Source organism: Fistularia commersonii, chromosome 14 (assembly GCF_037954325.1).
Source record: "Fistularia commersonii isolate RoL2024-O1a breed Wild chromosome 14, RoL_Fcom_v1.0, whole genome shotgun sequence".
In the NCBI taxonomy this organism is placed as follows: Eukaryota; Metazoa; Chordata; class Actinopteri; order Syngnathiformes; family Fistulariidae; genus Fistularia; species Fistularia commersonii.
Genome location: NC_141297.1, coordinates 8648613 through 8670426, shown reverse-complemented (window position 1 = coordinate 8670426; position 21814 = coordinate 8648613). Strand labels below are relative to the sequence as shown.

Genomic DNA, 21814 nt, shown 5'->3' with positions numbered 1-21814 from the left:
GGTCTCCAAACACGAAGCCATTTCCAGCAACACAATTACAGTCACCAGTTCCAATAAAAGGATGGGGTGACTGGCACTCTTTTGTCTCCGCTTTTTGGCAAATCCGCCCCGAAGCCTTTCGCCGCCCCCTTGATGCTCAAAAGAGTTCCCCCCGGGGCCTAATGTGTTTATTTTGCAGAAGTCTGGGCGCACAAAGTGTGTCTGAGTGCCCTGGAAGCCTGAGTTACGAATTATGGAACGGGACCCTGGTTCTGTTTTGTGTTTTCTTTTCCGTCTCCTCTCTTGGCCGGGGTTACTGCAGCGACAGCGGCATCATCAGTGAAGTAAAACTAACATCCCGTGACAATCTGAACTTGGTTCACACTACCGCCGCTTCAAGCGGTCGAGTGGCATTTGTTTTCCTGAGAAACTATGTCGGTTTCACAAACACAACTGTCAACATGCAGAAGACGAGTAGATGGAGTGTTTTTTTTTTTTTTTTTTAATTTCGGGTTCATTCATTCCTCTACACGCCAGGTCCTATTTGTTTTCATCCCAACGCGGAATTAGATTTTTTTAAATTCACGAAAGTTTTTGTTTGCCCCACCTCTGTAGGTGTCTCCCACGCGTTCAGATGTTGTTTCACCCTTAAGCCCCCTTCCAGATCAGTGACTAGACTGCTGAATTCACGGGCCGCGCCTCCGGCTGTGATTGGAGAGGGCCGTGTTGCCGTCGGGGAGGGGGGTGAACGCTGAGAGGCCTTCGGCGAATCGCACAAGCAAGCCGGAGTCTCCATCATGACCCCCGTATTTTTGCGAACAAAAGGTGCCGAGATTCCCTCCCCGGTTTTCAATATGAAAAATCCATCCGATGCATTTTCGGCACGGTGCACCTCGGCCAGTTTGACCGTGATGTTCGCCCTCTCCTCTCTGCAAACATTGTCCTGGCGAGACTTAATCTCTTTGGAAGGGGAGGGGGTGTCGGACGGAGGGATGGGTGGCGGACGCAAGACATGGGTCGTGAGTGAGGGTTGAAAACTGATAAGTGCGAACTCAGGTACTGTCCACTTACTTGCTCATCCGCTCCCGAGGGGATTAAGTTTGTGGGCCCGGCGGCTGCTGTGACAACGGGAGGCAGAGGATTGGAGGCTTGTGTTTGCACCAAGCTACACGTACGCAGTGGAGAACCAGCCAAATGCCTCCTCTCAAGGAAGAAAAAAAAAAAAAAAAAAGCAGCAGGGCAGGAGTGTGTTGGTAACACACACATATACATACATGCTATATATACTGCTCAAAAAAATAAAGGGAACACTTGAACAACACAATGTAACTCCAAGTCAATCACACTTCTGTGAAATCATAGTGTTCACTCAGGAAGCAACACAGATTCATTTTGACTTGTTTTAAGGACATTACATCAAAGTTGGATCAGCCTGGAGTTTGTTTTTACACTTTAATTTTGAGTGTGATTCCTAATCAGACCTCCATGGGTTGATACAATTGATTTCCATTGATCATTTTTGTGTGATTTTGTTGTCAGCACATTCAACTGTGTAAAGAGCAAAGTATTTCATAAGAATATTTCATTCATTTTGATCTAGGACGTGTTTTTTAAGTGTTCCCTTTATTTTTTTGAGCAGTGTATAAAACATTTATGCAAATCAATACCTCAAATATTTGTTTGTTGACAGAAAACAACACTTTGAACAGAACATTGGATCTAGCGACACCTAACAGGCCAAATCGAACCCATCGATCACATCTTTATGAGTGACGTCCAAGTCCCGATTGGAATTCTCGCGGTTGTTTTCATGCATTGCACACGAACACGTACATATACATGCACGCGCTGGAAAATATTAACAGTGACAGCGATGTCTCACGCAGGATGAACACATTTTTTAGTTCAATAAAAAAAAGGATCTCGCCAGGATTTGATCAAAAACTGATACCTAAGGTTATGAAGCCATTTCTTTTAAAACGCAAAGCATTCGTCAATGTCTCCTCGTCCTCAACAGACGGAGATGATGGACGGGTCTCAGAGTATCTAAAGGTTAAAGACCTTGGAGGGTTGCTAAATTCATGTTGGAGATAAAAAAAAAAATTGTTTGATTGATGGATTAAGAACCACAAAATATCAACATATTTGGACGTTTGGATGTTGGGAGGATGACGGGATTCCGTCAGTTAACGGCACAGCTGTCGTGGGGTTGTAAATTGAACAAAGTGATGAAAAGAAAATATTTAATTTTAATATCAAGTAGATTCAAGCGAGTGCTGTGACCTTCTCTGTTTTGCTGATTCGGCTTTTTTTTAATTTTTATTTAATGAAATTTTGCTTCTAGCTGTCACAAAAGTATCAACAAGTTGAAATGACAGCTCACCATCCTGATGTTTCTGATTTGCGATTCTTATGAGGCTGTAAGACTCAACTTATTATTAATATTTCCCCGGAAACTATTTCACAAAACAAAATGTCAACTGTGAGAGGGAAAGAAATGACTCTCCAACTATCCAGGCAAACCAGGGGAGGAACAAACCCAAACTTGGACCTGTTTTTCGCTCTTCGTTAAAAATATCTATAGGAGCATGATATGGCTGCATCGTTCGACTTCTTGTGAAAAAAAAAAAAAAAACTCGTAAAATCACATTTCAGCAACCCAGTAATTACTGGTTAATTATCCTGTCACTATGTGAAAGCGGTTTAAAGGACTAACTTGCAAAATTCGATGACAACTCACTGAGCTGAGAAAAAAAAACATTCTTCGAACGGCGTGGCGGGGGGGGGGGGGGGGGGGGGGGGGTGTTTGGCGAGGTTGGTATGATGATAGTGGGAAGAAATCTAGGATTAGATTCTAGGATCAGATACCCACCTATCTAAACAGGAGTGGCGGCCGCCCCCTCCCCAACTGTAATGTAAACAGTTCACAAAGGCAAAGACTTAGCTGCAGACATGTCACTACCATCGCCATTGTGCTCTGCGAATTCTGCGGCTTTGCACATCTCAGTGCCGCCTCATCAAAAGCATACCAGTCAGAAAAGTCATTTATCTTGCTGCAATCTTTTCCATCACACACACACACACACACACACACATATCCCCAACCCCTCCACGCTTAACAATCAGCGAGGGCCGCTATCATCCGGAACAGTGATTATCCGTACTCATCAAATAGCTACGTGTAAAAAAAAAAAAAAAAACTACTTCGCCACTGCCGGCTGAGACAAACCGCGAGGAGCCGGGGAGGTGTAAGTCATCTTTGGCAGCTCAACGATAGATACGTAAGGCATCAGAAAACCGCCGGGGCTGGAAATATCTGCCGCTCGGCCACACGCAGGAGACACGGGGAGGGTAACTGTTTCCATGGCCCTTTAAAAAGACCGAACCTCGCGGCCATTAACCTGACGACTGTGACAAGAGAGGAGCAGCAAGGAGAGAGCGATGAACGGGCGAGAGAAGGAGTTGAAGACTTCCAGCGAACCTACAGCATGTTTTTGGGCTGAAGAGTGAAGACAAGGAGATAATGCCCGATGTTGTGTTGTCGCAAAATACACACAAACACACGCGCAAAACATGATAAGGGTCGCGTAAAACACTAGCCTTGTATGGTCCCCCCCCCTGTGACCTCTGACCCCGGGGATATTACAGGTATTTCCGATATATCTTAGTAAAACACCCGTGGCCTCCTTGAAGCCCCCTGCAAAACTGCATTGTTCCTCTTTCCGCTGTTTCTCTAGGTTAAAAAAAAAACAAAGTGACGAATATCAATTCTCAGGGATATTAAAAAGTGCTCGGACGTCACTGTGGGACATTTCAGGGTTCTTCTAGATTTTTTCCCACCAGCAAAAAAAGACAAGTTCTACCAATGCGCATTGTTTCTTAACCACAGAAATCACAAACTCATCAGCCAACACATTAGTTCCACCAGCTGAACATCGAGTCCCGTTCCCCTTCTTGGACTCGATCCGTCGTATGTTGTGAGGTCGGTCTCCATAGATTGGACCCGTTTGTCCATCTGGAGATTCTAAAAACTCAGTCAAGGCGTTGACCCGAACCATCCCTTGTGAGAGAGCTCACTTCCATGATGGATGGTCTACATGTCAAAGTACCGTTCGTATGATTGACAGGATTCAAGGTGTCCCAGGAGACAGGAGAACCTGGATTATTTACCCTGGTGTCTTCCCTCTGTTGTTGCATGGTGGTTCTAGTTCTCAACTGTGGACCGGGGCCAGCGTGGACGCCCTGACCGGCCCGAAACAAAACAAAACAAAACAAATACACTCTTCTCTATCAGAACCGGCTTTCCATTTGTTTTATTTTCCCTGCAGATTGCACTAAAGTAGCTCCTCTGGTAGGTTCTGACCACTGCAGATCCAAAACAGCACAAGAGCTGCAGCTCTGGAGATGTTCTAACCGAGTCGTCTGGATGTAATAGTCGCCACATTCTTAAGATTGTTTTTTTTTTTTCCCCGTTTTCCACACATTGTCCACCTAAAATGATTATGAGTCTGATATTCGCTGGCTAAAAGGAAGGAAGTTTCCTCAAAATTTGTAACTTGGCATGGAACTGGTCAAATAGCCAAAAAAGGGGCATGTGGAGAGATTGATAATAGCCTCACAGACACTGCCATGTATCTTTGGAAATAAAAGGCAACGCAACACTGCGCGGACATTTCTGAACTCTTCCATATGACAAGTTTGCATTTTCCACGTGCAGGTATGCGCTTTGCATGAACATGAAACGGTTTTTAATTGCCCTTGTGCCGGGATTTCACTGTCTTATCTCGCTCATGACTGCACAGGATTTAATGGCCACACTATGAAGAAATGAAATTTGGACGTTTGTCCCCAGAGGCAATTTGTAGGAGATGTATTCCGAAAACTACGTCTGCTAAAAGGGCACTAATGCGCGGAGCTATAAAATCAAATAAAAAAAAAAATTAAAAAAAATCAAGGAGTCAAGGACAGCGGGACGAGAAAGGGAGGAACGTTCCCAGTTTAAAAAGAGAGATTCTTTAGACACTTGGAAAAGCTGCAGAAAAGTGAGACTGTTACAGCGCTGCTTAGAACCGCACAATAAAATAAATGAGATGCCAAAACCAACAAAGAGATTAAGCGAGACCACCTTGTGGCTGACACAGTATTCTGCCTTTAAAGCATAATCTGACCTCATACTAATCCCACCACTTCATTTCCAGCCTCCGCTCCCTTCCCTTCTCCTAACTTAATTTCCTCTCTTTCCACTTTCTTTTCTCTGGTTTCTGTTCCAATCAAACCATCTGACACACCAGGAAGCAGATGCGGCTGCTGCCTCATCCCGCACCCTCCCCAGTCGTCGGCGTGGGTCCCGAAGTGCCGTGCTTGTTAAAACGTGTCGGCCTTATCAATTTTTGAGTGGAATCACCTGCGTTAAACCCACACGGTGGCGGACACGTCGCGGACCTGAGGGCTAATGGTAGCTTACTCACGACAGAAAAAACTGCCAAGGAGTGCACGGGCAGCCGGGCGCCCCAGCTGTGAAAACCTCCAACCGCGGGACAAAGAGGGCAAGCTTCTCCGGAGCGCCACGACCCGATTGGCTGATTTCTTGTTTTTCTTCTCTTTTTTTTTTTAAAACAAGCTTTGCAAGCCAACGCTGTGTAAAACGCCGCAACACAGTCTAGAATAGGAGAATCCGCAAAAAAAAAAAAAAGAATCTTCCTTCTGCCCCACAACTTACATCTGCTTCCTGTGTGTGTGTGTATGTACGATTTCATTACACAACCGCATACAGGGGCCACACACACCGTCTTTGCCCCCCTCAATCTCACCTGTGTCAATAAGAAAGCAGATTGTACTCTTGTGGTTGCGTTTTTGAAGTCGGGGGAGCGATGAGAGCTCTCACCTTCACACGGAACAAAGGCCTTACAGATCACGGTTGCAAAAAGGCGGCATTCTGATAGCTTGGATCAAACAGCCGCTGCCGACAGCGGATCCGATTCAAGTGGCTTCGTGGCAGATGCCGGAATGGAGGCCCGGGTCGGAGGCACCCAAGCTGCTCCCGTTTTAGCCCCCCGGCGTTGGAAACCGTAATACTGCGGATCTACCGACAGACAAAGACACCCGCAGAGCCAAGAACTAGAGCAAAATGTTCCTAGTGGACAAACTGTGACACTGCAGGTATGACATTGGTCAGTTGACTGAGAAAGAGAGCAAATGATGGATGCTTATTTCACAATTTTTCACCGATGACACTTTCTCCAGCGTTCAAGAAAGCGAGGGTTAAATTGGATATTATCCAAAAGCTAAATTGTCATTGCAGTAAAAGGAGGCCCCGCCTCCAGCACGCTGTTACCATTCCATTATAAACCACATGGTTTACAGGTTCATGCGGGGAAGTCGTCCATAACCTCTGCGTGTTTGAAATTATAAGTTGGATGTGTAGAAACGCAGATGACGACAAGCTTTAAAAGACTCAAATATCTCGTAACAAGTAGTAGTGCGATTTCATTTGACAGCTATTTTTGGGATGGTGGCCAATGTGGCACCAATGTGGTCAATACATATAATTCCATTTAAAAATAAACCATTTCCTGTCACATAAAACATAAGCTTAAAGTTGCTATTTTTTTTTTTTATTGATTTTTCAGATTCTAACATTAGTATTCCAGCACCCCCAACACCCTGTCAGTGCCATTGTTTTTTGACAAACGCTACACGTCACATCGTGTCATTTCATTATATTTCTTATTCTTCCTCCTTCCTAGTATTACCTATTACTGTTATGTTTTTACTTGAAACTCTGGCACAACAATTTCCTTCGGGATAAATAAAGTTGTTCTCATCTCATTGAAGAGCACGAAAAAAGAATTGATTTCGGCTATATAGCCCCAATTATGCAGGTCAGCAGAAGATAATTGCTGGGAAAAGTATTTTCCTTGAATGTGAAAGAATGTAAATGGGGTGACACTTTGAGTGGCAGATGATATAACAATCCTCCGTGTCTTCCCTCGCCGCATGTGTCTGCTCATGTTTTACAACATGGGCCAGGTCACACAGAAGTGACGCAATACGATCATGCCGAGGAGTTCGATCGCTCGCGGCTGCTTTTGGCCACCGATTCTAGGAGGCGCTTCATCCGTCGTCCGAGCAGCTTCTGCAGCTGTGAGACGTAGAAGCCCTGAGAACAACAAGGACCAGGGTGACTCAACCGCGGATCCTGTCTCTGAAGATTAGCGTTCGTCACAAGTTGTCGTCATCCGAGCGGATTCGTCGTCAGCAATTTAGGATCGCGTCCGGTAGGTCCTGACTCAACCCTTCCTGTGGGAGTCACAGATCCCATGATCTCTGTGATGAGAGTTTTATTCTTAAGGATTAAACTACACTGTCCAAACAGTCGGCCTGGGACAGAGCATTTTTCAGGTTTCCTTGGTGCCGGATGCGTTTTTGAAAAAGCCTCTGCAATTTGTAGGGTTGAAGCAGTCTTCTAAGGGCCAATCAACAACATCAACATGGACCCAAGGATTCAGAACAACTAGCATCCTCTGGGTTAGAGCAAACCCTAACTGCAAGAGTTCAATCACCGCTTTTTATTAATTATTTGTAATTGCACCAGAAAACTATATCTAATCCCTTTTTTTTTTTTTTTTAATACCAACAACTTATTTTTTTCTTTTAAAAACTTATATATTTAAAACACAATTTCCCAGTTTGCTTCACCGCTAAGGAGAAAGAGGGCAGGCGAGATTTCTTACAAAATCCTTTGAACCGAACTGTCTGATAACATTTACAGTTTGACTTCGATGGCATAACACTCTTTATCGCAGCGCAGTGCCGATTCCATTGACATCTGGATTGTCTGACGTGTGATTTCAGTGCTATCAGAGCCGCCGAGAGGGCTTCTGAATATTATGATATTCACTTGTTCCATATCGCCCAGCCCCATCGCAAGAAAAATATTTCTCCTGTCCCACTGCCAGTCCACCCAATAAGTATCTCCTGTATTATGTGTTTTATTTAAAAACATGCCGTATCCTGTGTGTATAACATCTTGTCCAGGCAACTAGGGAGATGCAGTGGCAACGCTGAAATCCTAAAACAACTGAAACAGTCAGGGAAAGTCACATGCTACCTTTTTTTGACTTCACTAAATCACTCGTGTCACGGAGGCGATGCTGGCATAAAAACCCCAACCTGAGGTGGTAAGAGAAAAAAAAACCCGGTGGGGAGATCTCTGAAACGAAAGCTCTCTGCACAACAGCGGCGGCGTGATAACGGACGTTTGTCGTCAGAGCAAGCAAAAAAAAAAAAAAAAACGGGTGACACGGGGCGCAACTTCCAGCAGCGTTCCCCCACAAATTCAAAAAAGGTGTTTAGCCTTACCTGACTCGTCGCATCTCTAAATCAAAATCTTCACTCGTCTGACAGAACTGACGAACCTGATCGGGCTTGCAGAAGCTAATTACAGACTGAGCAGAAAAATAAAAAGATAAAAAAAAAAAAAAAAAAAAACTCTGATGGCAGTGCAACCAGAACTTTTTAACCCCCCTTTTATTTTATTGCCTCTGGACTATATCAAGGGTGACACAGAGGTTGCCGGGGCCCAGGGGTTTGGGGGGGAGGGGGGGGGGGGGGTCGCTCAAGGTAAAGCTGAAGCTGCTCCCAGAGCAGGGTCTGTGGTTTTTATCCTCCATGCTGACAAATATTACACAGAAATGTGACGACACAGCAGGATATTGCTTACGTGCGGCGAGCTGGAGCCGTCTGCAGCATCCATCCTATAAAACCATTCATCCCCCCGAAGCGAAACGGGAGTTTTTTTTGTTCGCATCCAACATCAGGTATGCCACCGCTTGACCGCTGGCTCGGTGCTCAAACTAACAACCGGCCGGTCCGAGTGTCTACATGTCACAACAGGCATTAAAATATGTCATGTGGACGCCCGAGCCACGGGAATAGAAGATTTTAGCTTAAGGGGAGAAAGGAACCCTGTGACATTTAAAGGGAAAAAAAAAAAAAAAAGGCTGATATGTTAAAATTCAATGTTTGTCTTCATAAACAACAACAAAGGTGACACTGTGTGGACGTTAAGATGGGACGGATGATAGGTTTAATTTAACAACGCATATCGGCGAGAGTCTGGTCTCTTTTACTGAGGAGTTCTCCTTCATCGGAGTCCGGACTCTGAGGCACGAGACACGTCTTATCTTTTTAGATAAAAAAAGGTTTTGTTTTCAATTTTGTCAGAGAAACTGGACTCGACACAAAGCCGCCCATTTGACACTAAACAGGATTAATGAAAAACAAAACCTAGAACTGTGAATTATTTCAAATTTGAGTTTGAGCATGTATGTGCAATGAGGTTAAACCCCACCTCTCGCCTTTTGACAGCTTGAACTTGCTAGAATGAAAAATCCGAAAATTATTAAAGTCGACAAAAAATAAAATAACAAAGGGAAATCTGTCAAACGGAGAGGAAACTAATCGAACGTGGGCTGTTTCTTTTTTGACCACGTTGTCTCGAAATTGTCTAGCATCTGGTTTCCCCCTTCCCCGCCTCAATTGGCTACCTGATGAAAAACACATTTGGACGCGACTCAAATACAATGACGCAGAGAGAATAGGTGAGCGTGGAGTATCAGGAACGAGATCCCCCCGGGGATCGAAAACACACGTTCTCAAGTTGCGGCACACACTGAAACTGAGGTCATGCCGACATGTTAGATAATATTACTTGAGTTTTTTAAGGCGGGCGGCGGTTCAGCTTTATTCTCGACGTCTCATGACAGCAGGTCTCGTCGCCACGGAAAAAATTGTCTCACAACATAATATTCGGAAAGCCGTTTTTCAAAATAGATACAGATCACCGTGTCCGCTCAGGTATGACAGTAAAGGAAGCTTTTCCTTGTCATAATCAGGAGTGGCTCAAAACAACTTCGGTTGAATAAATGAAAATGGTCTCCACTTATAAAGTGCGGTTTTTAGGGGCTCGACCAACTGAGCCACAGCCAAATAAAGGAATCTGATACAGCAGATACAATCTCTAAATGATTTTAAATAAGTCTTTCAACATTTCTCTTTTATTTTTGAGCAATGTTCTTTAATATCATGTTTTGGTTTTTTTTCACCTTGACTTCTAGGATTTTTTTTTTTTTTTTAGATTTTAGAAAGAGGAAAAAGTGATGAAAAAGGGTGGGGAATTCATAAAGCAAGATTTTTGAGCTTCAGACGCGAGCAACGAAATTATGTCTGCTAATTTAAAAAAAATGTAAAAATTTACCCCAAGCAGAACATTGCCAGACACTAAGGCGTCTAAATTTGTGTCTGGCAAATCAGTTGATCTATTATGACACTAATTTCAACTATCCCCAGATTGGTTTGAGGAAACGTCTTTCATCGGACCAGTCGGAGGACGAAACAATAAGCTCTCCACCTGAGGAACCAGAGTCCAGACCTTCGCTGAACGCCTGCTGTTCATCTTGTTCCTGAAAACAAGGTCTATCACGTCTTCGTGAAAAAAAATCTAAAGAAAACCCCGGCTGATGAACCACACTGGAGATTTACACGGCCACCTTCAGCGATTAACTGGACCTTTGGAGGATTTCACTGGGATACGAAACAAAACTGCATATTTAAAACGAATAAGATTCTCAGGGGACAGTTTTCATCTCTTTGCCAAGGGTCGGAAGTCAAAGGAATTATCTTTTTACCAGTTTTGAGATTCTAAAAATCTGATATTGTGTCACTAATCCATCATTTCAAATGTAAAGCTGAAACAAAAAGATAGCTCTTGAGAAATAGTTGTAAAAATGTTCTGTTTTCGATGACTAACATTTTGGACTTTGTAATATCTTGGAGAGGGTTGATCTTGCTGAGTTTGTTGGGGCAGAGTGCGGTTTCTTAATTATTTCCAGTTGTTATTTTGTTCAATTTTCCCCATACATTCAGTTTGCTTAAGTCTTATGTGATTTAAAAATAAAGTAACAGAATTTTCCAAAATAAAGAAAAAAAAAAAGATTTTCTGATTGAATGATTTTTTTTTTTTTAAACCGGATATTGATGTCTTTGTGAAATAAAATATTTGGTATACATTGCCACACAGGCACCATTATGTAGACTGAGCCAGGGCTGGATGGTGATATTTTCCCTTAATCTGGAAAAAGAGTTGCGCTTTGCCTATATGTGAGGAAACTTAAAAATAACTGCCCTTCGGAGTGTGATATTGGGACGGTGGCTTCGCTCGGTATTCAAACCACAGGAAAAGAGTCAGAGCGGACCAGCGTTATTTTACGACCGTTACGTAATTAAAGAAGTATGGCCGGTAATTCGTGGCAAAATACTTATTTCACACTCATGGCAGGTTCACCCAGGATGTAAAAAGCATGACTGCTTCAAACAGCTGCAGGTTTCCAGGTAAAAGGGAAGCATTAAACTATTGCAGCTGCTAGCGGTGAAAGTGACTCGCCTACATTTCCAGAAAATCTAATGATGCAGGTTTCCCAAACGACGGCCTCCCCCCCCCCCCGACTCCTTCCTGCTCCTTACCGCACCGCTGACTTTGACGTCATACAGCCGCCCCCAGTCGTCCTCGTGGCTGTCGACCATCATCATGCTGTCGTCCTCCTCCAGGAACCACTCGGCCTGCAGGTCCACCCTCACCTGCTCGCCCATTGAGTGCATCCCTACGGCGGGGAACAGACCCTCTGCTGACACAGGAACCTCCACCGATCCCACCTTGGCGTTGGACGGATAGAGGAAGGAGGTAAGAAAGATTCCGGATTCTTCGGCGAAGCTGTTCTAAATAGAAAACACACTGAAACACTTACTTCTTTGCCATTTTTGGTGAAAAAGACTGTCGTGAGGCTCGCTTCGATATTCTCTGAGTGTATCCCGCAGCCGACGCGGTCGCCACGGACACACTTTGGGCCGAACTGCTGCCCAACGGGGTTTCCGTTATATAACCTGGGCAGAAAAGGACACCCTGACGTGTTAATAACAACAGATAACTAGTTTTGATAACGTGTCAGGACATCATAATTAGAGTCAGAAAACTTTATTTGTCCTCAACGGGCTATTGGGGGGCACATGGGGTAGCAGCATCAAAATTGTGAACATCAAAAATAGAATTAAATTTATATCAAATAGGTACGCTCGCTCTGCATTTATATAATAAATATACCATGAGCGGCATATCATGGCGTGGCGATAAGAGGTATGCAGGGTTGCTGGGAATTGAGTTGGATAGCTCTGGGGACAAAGTCAGTGAGCAGCCACTCAAAAGCCGGGTGGAAGACGTGGGAGTGATTTGCAAGGATCTTTTTGGATGTTTTTAATATTTGACTGTCATCGAAGTGAGAGAGGCCTGAGGGGTTGGCCAATTATTTTGGAGCATACCGAGGCGGTGCGCTCTGGGTGATTCCTGTCGTGTTGGGCGATGGGAGTGAAACCAGCAGGTGGAGGAGAAGGTCATCACGTTCTCAATTGTGGCGTAATTGAACGTGCTGACCTCAAATGACCTCAGCTTCCTGAGCAGGTACTGCCGTTGGTGACATTTCCTGATGATCTCCACAGTGTTAAGAGGAGAACTTCGGGAAGTTGTCAAAGACGGTGCCCAGGTATCTACTCCTTCACCGTTTCGACGCGCCAGTTGCCTCCGGTTGCGCCGGGGGGGGAGTGAGAAAGGGTGTCTAATTTGTCAACCAACCAAAAACATGAACAACGGGAATTGGAAAGAGACAAACGCATGTCCTTGAAAGATGTTGAAATAAGATAACAGCTGCTCACAATGTGCTTTAACAGTTGATCAAGTCAATAAAAGGGTTTAAAAGTCAGATGAAATATTTATCCCGGGTCAAGTATCGTCACTTTACACCACGATTCCCAGCTTTGATTTAGTGCGGCCATAAAACTGAGCAGTTCCAGATCTGGGAAATAATTCAGCAGAGGAAGGATGATGAAGGGGAAACAGCCGAGGAGAAGATGCTAGGAGTGGCATTTGCAGTCGAAGGATCTTCTTTCTCAAAACCAAGCAAGAAACTCCCGACGACTGCGGTTTGACCTACTTGCCGTTGTCAGCGTGGTAGGCAACCGAGTATGGCAGCCAGCCAGGCTGGTGGTCCAGCCTGTAGAATTTGGGCACCAGACCCACGGCGATGGTCCCTCTCACCCCCGTATCCACTATCGTCACCTACACACACAAACACACACACACACACACACGCACGCACGTGGCGACAACTGTGTCAGATTCGCACACAGCCGACCGCTTCGGTTTAGGTCACTCTAGCAGGCGAAAACCCGACGAGGATTTTAGGAGAATCACGGGTCAAAGATTTGGGTCATTTACCGGGGCTGTGCCCTTTTTTGACAGGAAAAGGGAGGACTGGTTGTAAATATGAGCTTGTTTCGCCTCCCTGCTCAGGTGTACGCCTGTCAGTGGGGTCTAAGCGGCGTGCCCCGCTGAAGAGAGTTATGTCACAGAGGGAAGGGAGGTGTGTTGTCCTGCTGCTGCTGCTGCTGCCGATTTCCAAAATATAGGTGTCAGTTTCTGCTTCGACCGGCCTGTGAGGGAACGCTACAATAACACTGGAGATGGTCCGACGCGTCAGACCGACGACTTCATCGTCCTCTCACGGAGATATCAGTGTCAGGGCAGGTTGCGATGGCGAGAAAAACGTTCCACATCAATATTTCATGCGTAAAAAGAGCAGGGCGTTGCGCTTCTAACACTGGAATTCCGGGTCAGCCTGATTTTCATTTCCAAATAAGATGTAGTCGTCATCTTCCTGAGTCTTTTCTTCTCAGAGGGAAATTTACGGTTTGGTTATTGTATTTTTTTTTCCTGATGATTTATCTCAGACTGTCATATAGCTTCCACTTAATATTTGGGCTTATTTCTTCTGATTTTCATCAAAATAAAACTATTTATTAAGAAATTTCAAGCTATATTTTTCAGGCTATTCATATTAAAAACATTCTTGGCAACTTCCCTCTAGTTTATGGTTGATATTTGAAAAGGTCATTAATTAACTCATGACTTTGAAATTATTATACTTGTTTACTGTGGGGAGAAAAAAAACAAAGTTTTCAACCTACTTTCACTTGTCAGCTAATAAATCAACTGCAAAAATGCATCAATCGGGCTCTGAAAAAGATCGGGCATTATTCAGGCGTGACTTTTTCAGAAAGGTATGTTAAGTAAATATTGCAGCTCTTAGTCTAAATAGTGATAATCTCTCCATCTCTGTACAAATAAAGATGAAAATTCCAGGCTCCAGTCTGGCAGATAATTCTCTATACCCCTTATGAAGCTATATTTTCAGCCTTTGCTTGCCAGTTTGCAGTTCAAAGGACTGCATGAATGTCCAAACACAAAAATACCTGAGATGAAATAGGAGGGATTTGCTGCCTTTAGTTAGCATGACATTTTTTTTCCAGCGAATCTCGCCCGCAGCCCGTGATTTGTGGGGCTCGGAGACCACAAACAACAAATATAAAACAAGGAGAAAAGTGCAGCGCCGCAGTGGATTCCACAGCGGGGACGGGTGCTGATGGAAGCCTGACCTTTAACGGAGTAAAACCTCCCAAATTTCTGAGATATCTGGGAAAGTGACAGCATGTGCGTCACCGAGGGGACAATCACGACGCACAAAAACAAATTAATGGCCACATTAAAACCCACATATATAAATGTCAGAGATGTTTCAAGCCCCCAGTGCGACTCTAATTTACATCTAAGTCTTGTTTTCTCACAGAAACCCCAGAAATAATTTGGCAATTAGCCACATTTAAAAAAAAAAAAAAAATCAACCAAACATTACACAAATTTCAGTGAGAAACAACAGAAATCTGCAACAAAAATGAAGATACCATAAAAATCTTAGAGAAAGTATCTTCCAAGATATAAGCCTACGAATCAATTGGGGAATTGCCTGAAGAAAATCCTCACATATCAGACATAAATCGACAGAAAACAGTTGGGAAATTCAACCCCCGTCCCGGTGTTGCATCAACATCTTCAAGAAATAACAAAACAAACAGCCCTTAATCCCTAAGCATGTGCACAGAGTTAGACGAATCGGCATACCGTTGTCTAAAAACACCTTTGAAATAAGACTTATTCGTACTCTATTGTGTAGGTGTTCAGTCGGTTACTCGTTGTCAGATGTCTAAATGTGATTGGTTGCGAAAGACTTTCAACTTGACACGGAGTTCAAAGATCCCTGTTATGATGTGAGCGGTACTTCCATGATTATACAATACTCGGTACATTGATGTACTGCCCGGGCCCGGTCCGGGCTTCTCCTCGAATATTTCCAGTGTCAGATAACTGAATAAATGTGAGAGATGTGTAGTTCTGGCCGTCAGTTGGACTCCCACCGACCGGGTTGTGTTTGTGAACAGGACTGCGGTGCTGTGCCCGTCCTGTCAGACAGGGGTGACGTAGCCTTAATGGATGATGTACAGTTTAATGATCCCTCCTGAACCCTAAAAACACACGGTGAGAAAAGGACGGCTACCTCACCTGCCGACGGCAGGCCTGCTCTGACGTGCAGCGTCTGCTAGCACGCCGGCCCATAAATAACATACCGCAGCCCTTGCACGCCTAATTTACGACCGAAATCCAGCAACATTTACCCGCGATACGTGAGCGATGCGCTCTCTCCCGTTGTGTGGTGAGCATACGTTTATTTATTTTTTTTTTTTTTTAAAAAAAAGGCCTGATATGTAGGGGCATGTCAATGTCCGACACTAATCTCTGTGCTCGGAGACGATACCACCTCACCCACACCCAGGCCCTCATTCCAATGCTGCTACGACATTTCTCAGATGGTGGTTTTGCACTGGTGATTTTTCTCTGTGTGTGTGTGTGTGTGTGTGTGTGTGTGAAGGGGGGAAGGTGGGGTAACTCAACATTTAATATGAAGTTGAGAAAATTGTCAGTAATAGAAAACCCAAGGGGATAAAATTGCTGGATAGATGGAAAAGCAATCTTGTGCACAAGCGGGGACAGGGGTATGTTGCCCCCCCACCTCCACCCCAACCCCAACCCACATCCCCGGCCCCGTCCCCTCTCCTCCGCCCTTCGAATCCAACTTCTCTACATGGCTGACTGTGCTGAGGCATCAACCGTCGATTGATGCCCCGAACGGTTATCGTTTACCGCCTGCGGTTTAAAGGTCAACCGTGTCCCGATCGGGTCTCCTAATGTGACTGACATCCGTAACCGGGTTCTGCTCGCACCTCGCCCATCGGAGCTCCTTACCTCAAAGTAGCAATTTCCACTTGACAAAGGATGGCCCGCCACATAGCAACCCACTTCTTCAGAGTTCCCTTGGTAACTGAAGAGACAGAATTACAGATTCTCAAAGATTAATAAAGGTGGCTCCCGACACGCTGCATGAAACATGAGACCGTCAACAGGCTTCATTTAAAGTTGTCCCAAGGTAGGCGCTTTCCACAAATACCTTTATCCCTTCTGTCTGATCACCATTGAAAATGAAACTTGGACCAAAGGGTGAGTAACAAGTCAAAGCTGAGATTTTAGAAGCAATTTGTCCTCAAAGACTTTCTGACATGATCGTTTTCCCTTGAGTTTTGTGATTCTGTTGTGGAGCAGAAGCTGTTTGTAATTCAGCTGTTCCTCTTTTAATTCAAAAAAGAAAAAGCTGAGGAAGTCTTGTCACTCTGATAAAAAAAAAAAAACCATGAATCTGAGACACAGAAAGAAAATTTGTCATCGCAGCCAGGTACAAGAGTACAGAAGTAGAGCTAAAACTGACAGAATATCCAAATAGGAATAAAATATAAATACAAAATGACATGAATACATTACCTGGAATTCTATTTACGTTTAGAAATGTGTAAATATAAGTATGAAGAACATATATGACAGTTACATTTTTATATTTTGGCATGGAGCGCAAGGAGATGTTGAAGGGGCCTTAATGCAGTTATATTTTTGACAAATTTGACCACAAAAACAACCATTTCCTCAGAGTTGTACGAGTCTGTCACTGAAGCAGCGCTTCAGACTGACAAGAGTTTTATGGAGGGGTTCGGAAGAAATAGCCATAAATGACATAATTTTTGCCAACATTCTGTCAACCACCTCCTCCACCTTGATGAACCTTTCATCAAAAATACACTTACTGGTTTTTTTTTTTGTTTTCTTTTAAATAAGTATGTGGGCTTTAACCAAGTCACACTTTTAACACACGACTGCCGATGTCCGTGATCGTGGACATCTCATCGTGACGTCCACAGAATCCCTCGCCTAAAAAGGGGAGATCTTGGACCGCAGAGCCAGACAGAGGAGTGCTTGCTGGTCATTCTCACACCACTCACTCTCAGGAATGATCCAATGAGGAAAATCTGATCATCCAATTAAAATGATTTCTCTCCCCGACGGCCTCCGCTGCCAATTCGGCTCGGCTCAGTCAGCTGGAAAAGCTGCAGAAAAGGGGGCCGACCAGAGCCAAAATAAAGCTGCACAGATGTTGTCAGCTGGGTATAGACAGAATCGGTGCCCTACAGCCTGTGTTGAGACCTGGCATTAGCCTGTCATCATCCAATATATCCATACGCAGATTGGGCTGCAGACCAACCTGAGTGTGTCTCCGTTCTTCTGTAGCCTCATGTATCGCTCCTGAGCTGGACGCCCATCGCCCGCTCCTCGGATTCGACGCCTCAGGTTCAGGAGGCATCTGTGGTGGAGAACATTGATGTCATCCATCTGGAGGCGGGAAAGACAGACAACATGTGTAAAGGTCGCAGGTTAGCAAGAGCTCTGTGCTGGCCACTTTGTTTTGGTTGTTGTTACTGACGATGCACAGGTATCTGCTGATATTATCAACTGACAAAAATACCTTGCCAATAAGATGACATGAAATTGAAGAAGCTGACGTTTGTCTCTTGATGTGACATTAGACCCTCAAAGTGAAGTATCACTTGTATGAAAACAGATGGAGGATGTCAAAGGCACAAGAATTGAGGAAAAAACAGGATCATCGAAAAAAGAAAAGGATGTATCCGTGATGAGGATACAGAGGCGATATCAATTTCAATTTACCATCAGTTCACAGTTTCCTCAAAGGTTTTCTTCTACATAATATGACTGGTATCACGCTTTTTTCGGCAAACTTTGAACTCAACCACTGAAAACCCCACATGAATCCTTGTGTTGTTTTAAGTCTGTGATCACCCCCTGGTTTCATCAGATGAGAAAAGACCGACTAGGCTGTTCGTCATCGACGCACGCCCGAAGATGTCAAGGATACTGTAGAGTTACCGCAACGCCGGGACACCCAGACTGTATTGATGGATGTGTCTGGAAGGAAACTTAACAACAAGGGCAGACAGGAAGTCGATGAGAGGCAAGTCGGTGAAGTCGCTCAATTCAGCATTGGAATAAAAACACAATTACTGAAGGTCATTTTATGTAGAGAACTCTCAGTAACTGCAAACGTCCCGATGGATCCAGGGTGAAAAGGAATCGATGTTGCAAATAACGCCCATTTAGAGATAAAATGTACTGTTTTTATGATTTTATCTAAAATATATTTCTACAAGCAGTAATGTTGTTTGGTCACAAACTGTATCAATGGCTACTTTTAGACTACTTTTACTTTAATTTTGTTTTAGAAAGAATATACTGTTCAAGTAGGGGTGTACAGTCTTCCACAAAATTGCAGGAAACAAGGTTTAATTTGGAATTATACATGGATACTGTGAGATCCTGCTCACATACGATAGGCTACAAAAAATATCCATTTGTTCACAACATAATCACACGAATGGGTTGCAATGAGAATTAGAATTGTAATGTAAAAACGTAGCTGCAATTTCAAAATCAGGCTAAATTATCAATTTTAGTACAAAGAGCTGCAGCTTTCTGAAGTAGCTTTACACAACATAAAACTGCAGAAAAAAAGAAGAATATTTTGTTTTGGTTTTGTTTTTTTTCCCTGCATACCATGAAAAAGTCTCACATCATTCTGAGGTAAATTGGGAAAAAAACACCATGAATTGCAATGAGCAGAATTGTACTGTAATTGGGAACACTTATGAGGTAACTGAACACCACTTTAGTATCTCCATTTGATACCATTTGATACTACGCATGGCATTTACGTGCACTATTATCGGAAACAGTACTTTTACTATTCTTCCCAAAGTAGCCAGAGTCGGTTCCACTACGTTATTAAAATATGTTCAGGTGCATTTCTTTAGTTATAAGACCACAACGTAGTCTGCACAGATAAAGTAAAACACGTTCCGTTGAAATGTTGAATAAAACTGTATCCCAACGCAGTACTGGGATCAATACGAAGACAGATTTAACAACGCGGACCAGGCCCATCTGCACCCTCCAAACTACTAAGAAAAACCTACCACCAGAACCAGCCCCCGGCAATGTACACATGAGCCTCAGTGCATGTGATCTACAGGTTTCACTCATTTGTTTAGCTTTACCTTTTCACATTCCAATCCAGATAATCCCACTAAATTGCTCTTTTGTTCCTACGAACAAAACACACCTCAATTAGCATAACAAACCCCGTTACACCTCGTTTCTGCAGATTACCTCTTTCACCTACATAATAAACTACCATAATCTAGACCCGCCCGAGACTTAGGCAGTTGTATTCGGTGAGTAACCAACGGTCATAAAAACTGAAGAAGCCTATCGGATGACGTCTTCAAGTGAAGAAATTCAAGTCAGTAATAAGAAGATTTCGACATGAATTCACCATGACCTGGATGACATAGATGTCATATTCCAAAACAAAGGTGTCAAAACGCCGCAGAGCCCAAGGCGGAGGGGGCGTGCCGATGTTTACAAGTGACGCTTGGCTAGCTAGCTAGCTAGCTCACCTGCCAGCTTGCTAACTACGTGGGTAACTCGTCCAAAATGTAAAACACGGACGTCGCAACTGCTGCCATGTAACATGAAGACGACGCAACACTCGGTGTGTGCTAGAAACAAATTCAAAGCCGCCGTTATCTGATTGTCAGTTGGCCATTATAGTCAGAGTGAGACGGTAGTTAGCATAGAGTGCGGCTAAAACGTTAGCTCTCTCGCTTGAAGCTAAAGGTGCGTCCGCTAGCACGAATCCGGAATTCGTGGCAGCTTGGGTAAAAAACGGTTTCGATGCCGCTGCCGTTGTCAGGTAATCTTTCCCTCTCCGCCTATCTACACGACTAACACATCAGACACTCACTTTTGTCCATCAGCTGTCCATGGCGGCGCATCAAACTTTAGAAACAGGAGCTGTCGGCGGCGCTTTTTAATGACGTCACTGGCGTAACCTGTCAATCACCATCGCGGGTGGAAATACTCAAGGGATCAGTTTGTGTCCTTGTCTCAGTAAAGTTACATCTCTGCAGACAGGAGCCCACATACCCACGGCCAAGCCTGTAATAACAATGTTTAAGGAAATAAAATAAGAAAATTGAAGTAAAAGCAAGGAATGTGCTGCTACAGAAAAAAAAAACAATGGTGTGCTTTCTGCCAAAGGTCTGCAGGCTATCAAGCAAATGCAATGCAACAGATTGCAGCATCCAGTGGGGCTCTATGTCAACACTGGTTGTGACACTGGCAAGATCTTCCTGAGCCCCATGTGATGGACTTCATCTGTCATCTGGGGTTAGTCCAGACAGGAGTCAGAAATATGAGTTGAAGAAAAAGAAAAAGGGGGGGAAATAAACCAGGGAAATGTGGTAAAGAGAGCCCCTATTGGTGCTGTGTGTGTGTGTGTGTGTCTTGGAACGTTCACCGTGTATACAGCGGAGCGAACAGACTCAACGCTAAAGCCCGTGAGCTGATGGGAACATGAAACAGCAGGTGATATCTGCCCCCCTCCCCCCCTTGCCAAGATTCATCATAGCAGCAGACTACTGATGGCGGTGCAGCACGTACACACATCTGTCTGCAACTGCTGCAGGGGCAGGTGACACACGCACACATATTCAGGACATTTTATACAGGATGTAAATGCCTTAAGCCCATTTTTTTTCCAGCGCATGAACTTATATTCAGGGCAATAAAATCCCACAACAAGTCAACACTTGGTTTGATATCCTACCATTAGCCGTCACTGTGCAAAAAGCAATATCAGCAAACAAAAAGCAACAGCAGAAGAAAAACCCTGACATCATACCTCTTGCCTCATGCAATGTTACACTTTTCCTCAAAAGAATATATTTGAAACTATGAAGGGAAGAACTATCTGCTGCCTCTAATAAGTTTGTAAAAATAAAAGAAACAGTAGAGCCCGACTGACTACGTCGGACAGCACCTGTCAAACATTCTCAAAAAAAATAATCAATTCATTAGTTGGTCGACAGCACTTTTCTGGCCTTTGTCTGAAAATTGTGAAAAAATCCAAAGGTCTGGCTATTTTTATCAACCAATATCGGCATCAGTCGCAAATATCAGTCTCGATATGTTTGCCGACGTGAGCAAATTAACCAGCACAGATCGATTTTTCTTGTTAAAATTGTGATCACATTGTTTTGTCCTCAATCCTGGCCAGATGTCAACGTTGTCTGATCGTTGAGCAAGTGGTCCACGTTGAACCCCAAACCTTCTGTGACTATGTGAGCAGGCGAGGATAAATGTATTGAAAAAAAATTTGATTTGCCTTTATAAAAAAGTACAGTAAGGATGCAATGGTTGAACCAAATCACTGTTTCCCAGATCCAAAGTTTTTGTAGTTAAAGAGATCCCTGGTGATGTTATTGTCCTATTTGATCAAAATTGTGCTACCTAAATAAAATGATAATAATGTCTCTCAACATATCTTAGTTTATAGGAAATTATGAAGAAATAAAAATTCACTTGTATACCACCATT

The 21814-nt window shown here is 43.8% G+C and overlaps 1 protein-coding gene across 2 annotated transcripts in view; it reads right to left on the bottom strand.

The window, feature by feature from the left end:
* Positions 1–20248, bottom strand: part of spryd3 (SPRY domain containing 3) — a 69373-nt gene extending 49125 nt beyond the window's left edge. The window contains exons 1-6 of one of the 2 annotated variants that reach the window (XM_086159456.1): positions 20181–20248; positions 17565–17692; positions 16223–16298; positions 13020–13144; positions 11784–11919; positions 11503–11691 (exon numbers count right to left, since the gene is read on the bottom strand). In XM_086159456.1, the coding sequence (XP_086015582.1) occupies positions 11503–11691; positions 11784–11919; positions 13020–13144; positions 16223–16298; positions 17565–17692 (654 nt within the window). In that variant the 5' untranslated portion in view covers positions 20181–20248. Of the gene's footprint in view, positions 1–11502; positions 11692–11783; positions 11920–13019; positions 13145–16222; positions 16299–17564; positions 17693–17825; positions 17834–20180 lie in introns of those variants that run through there. The other variant, XM_086159457.1, reaches the window with a different exon arrangement.
* Positions 20249–21814: the final 1566 nt, after the last annotated feature.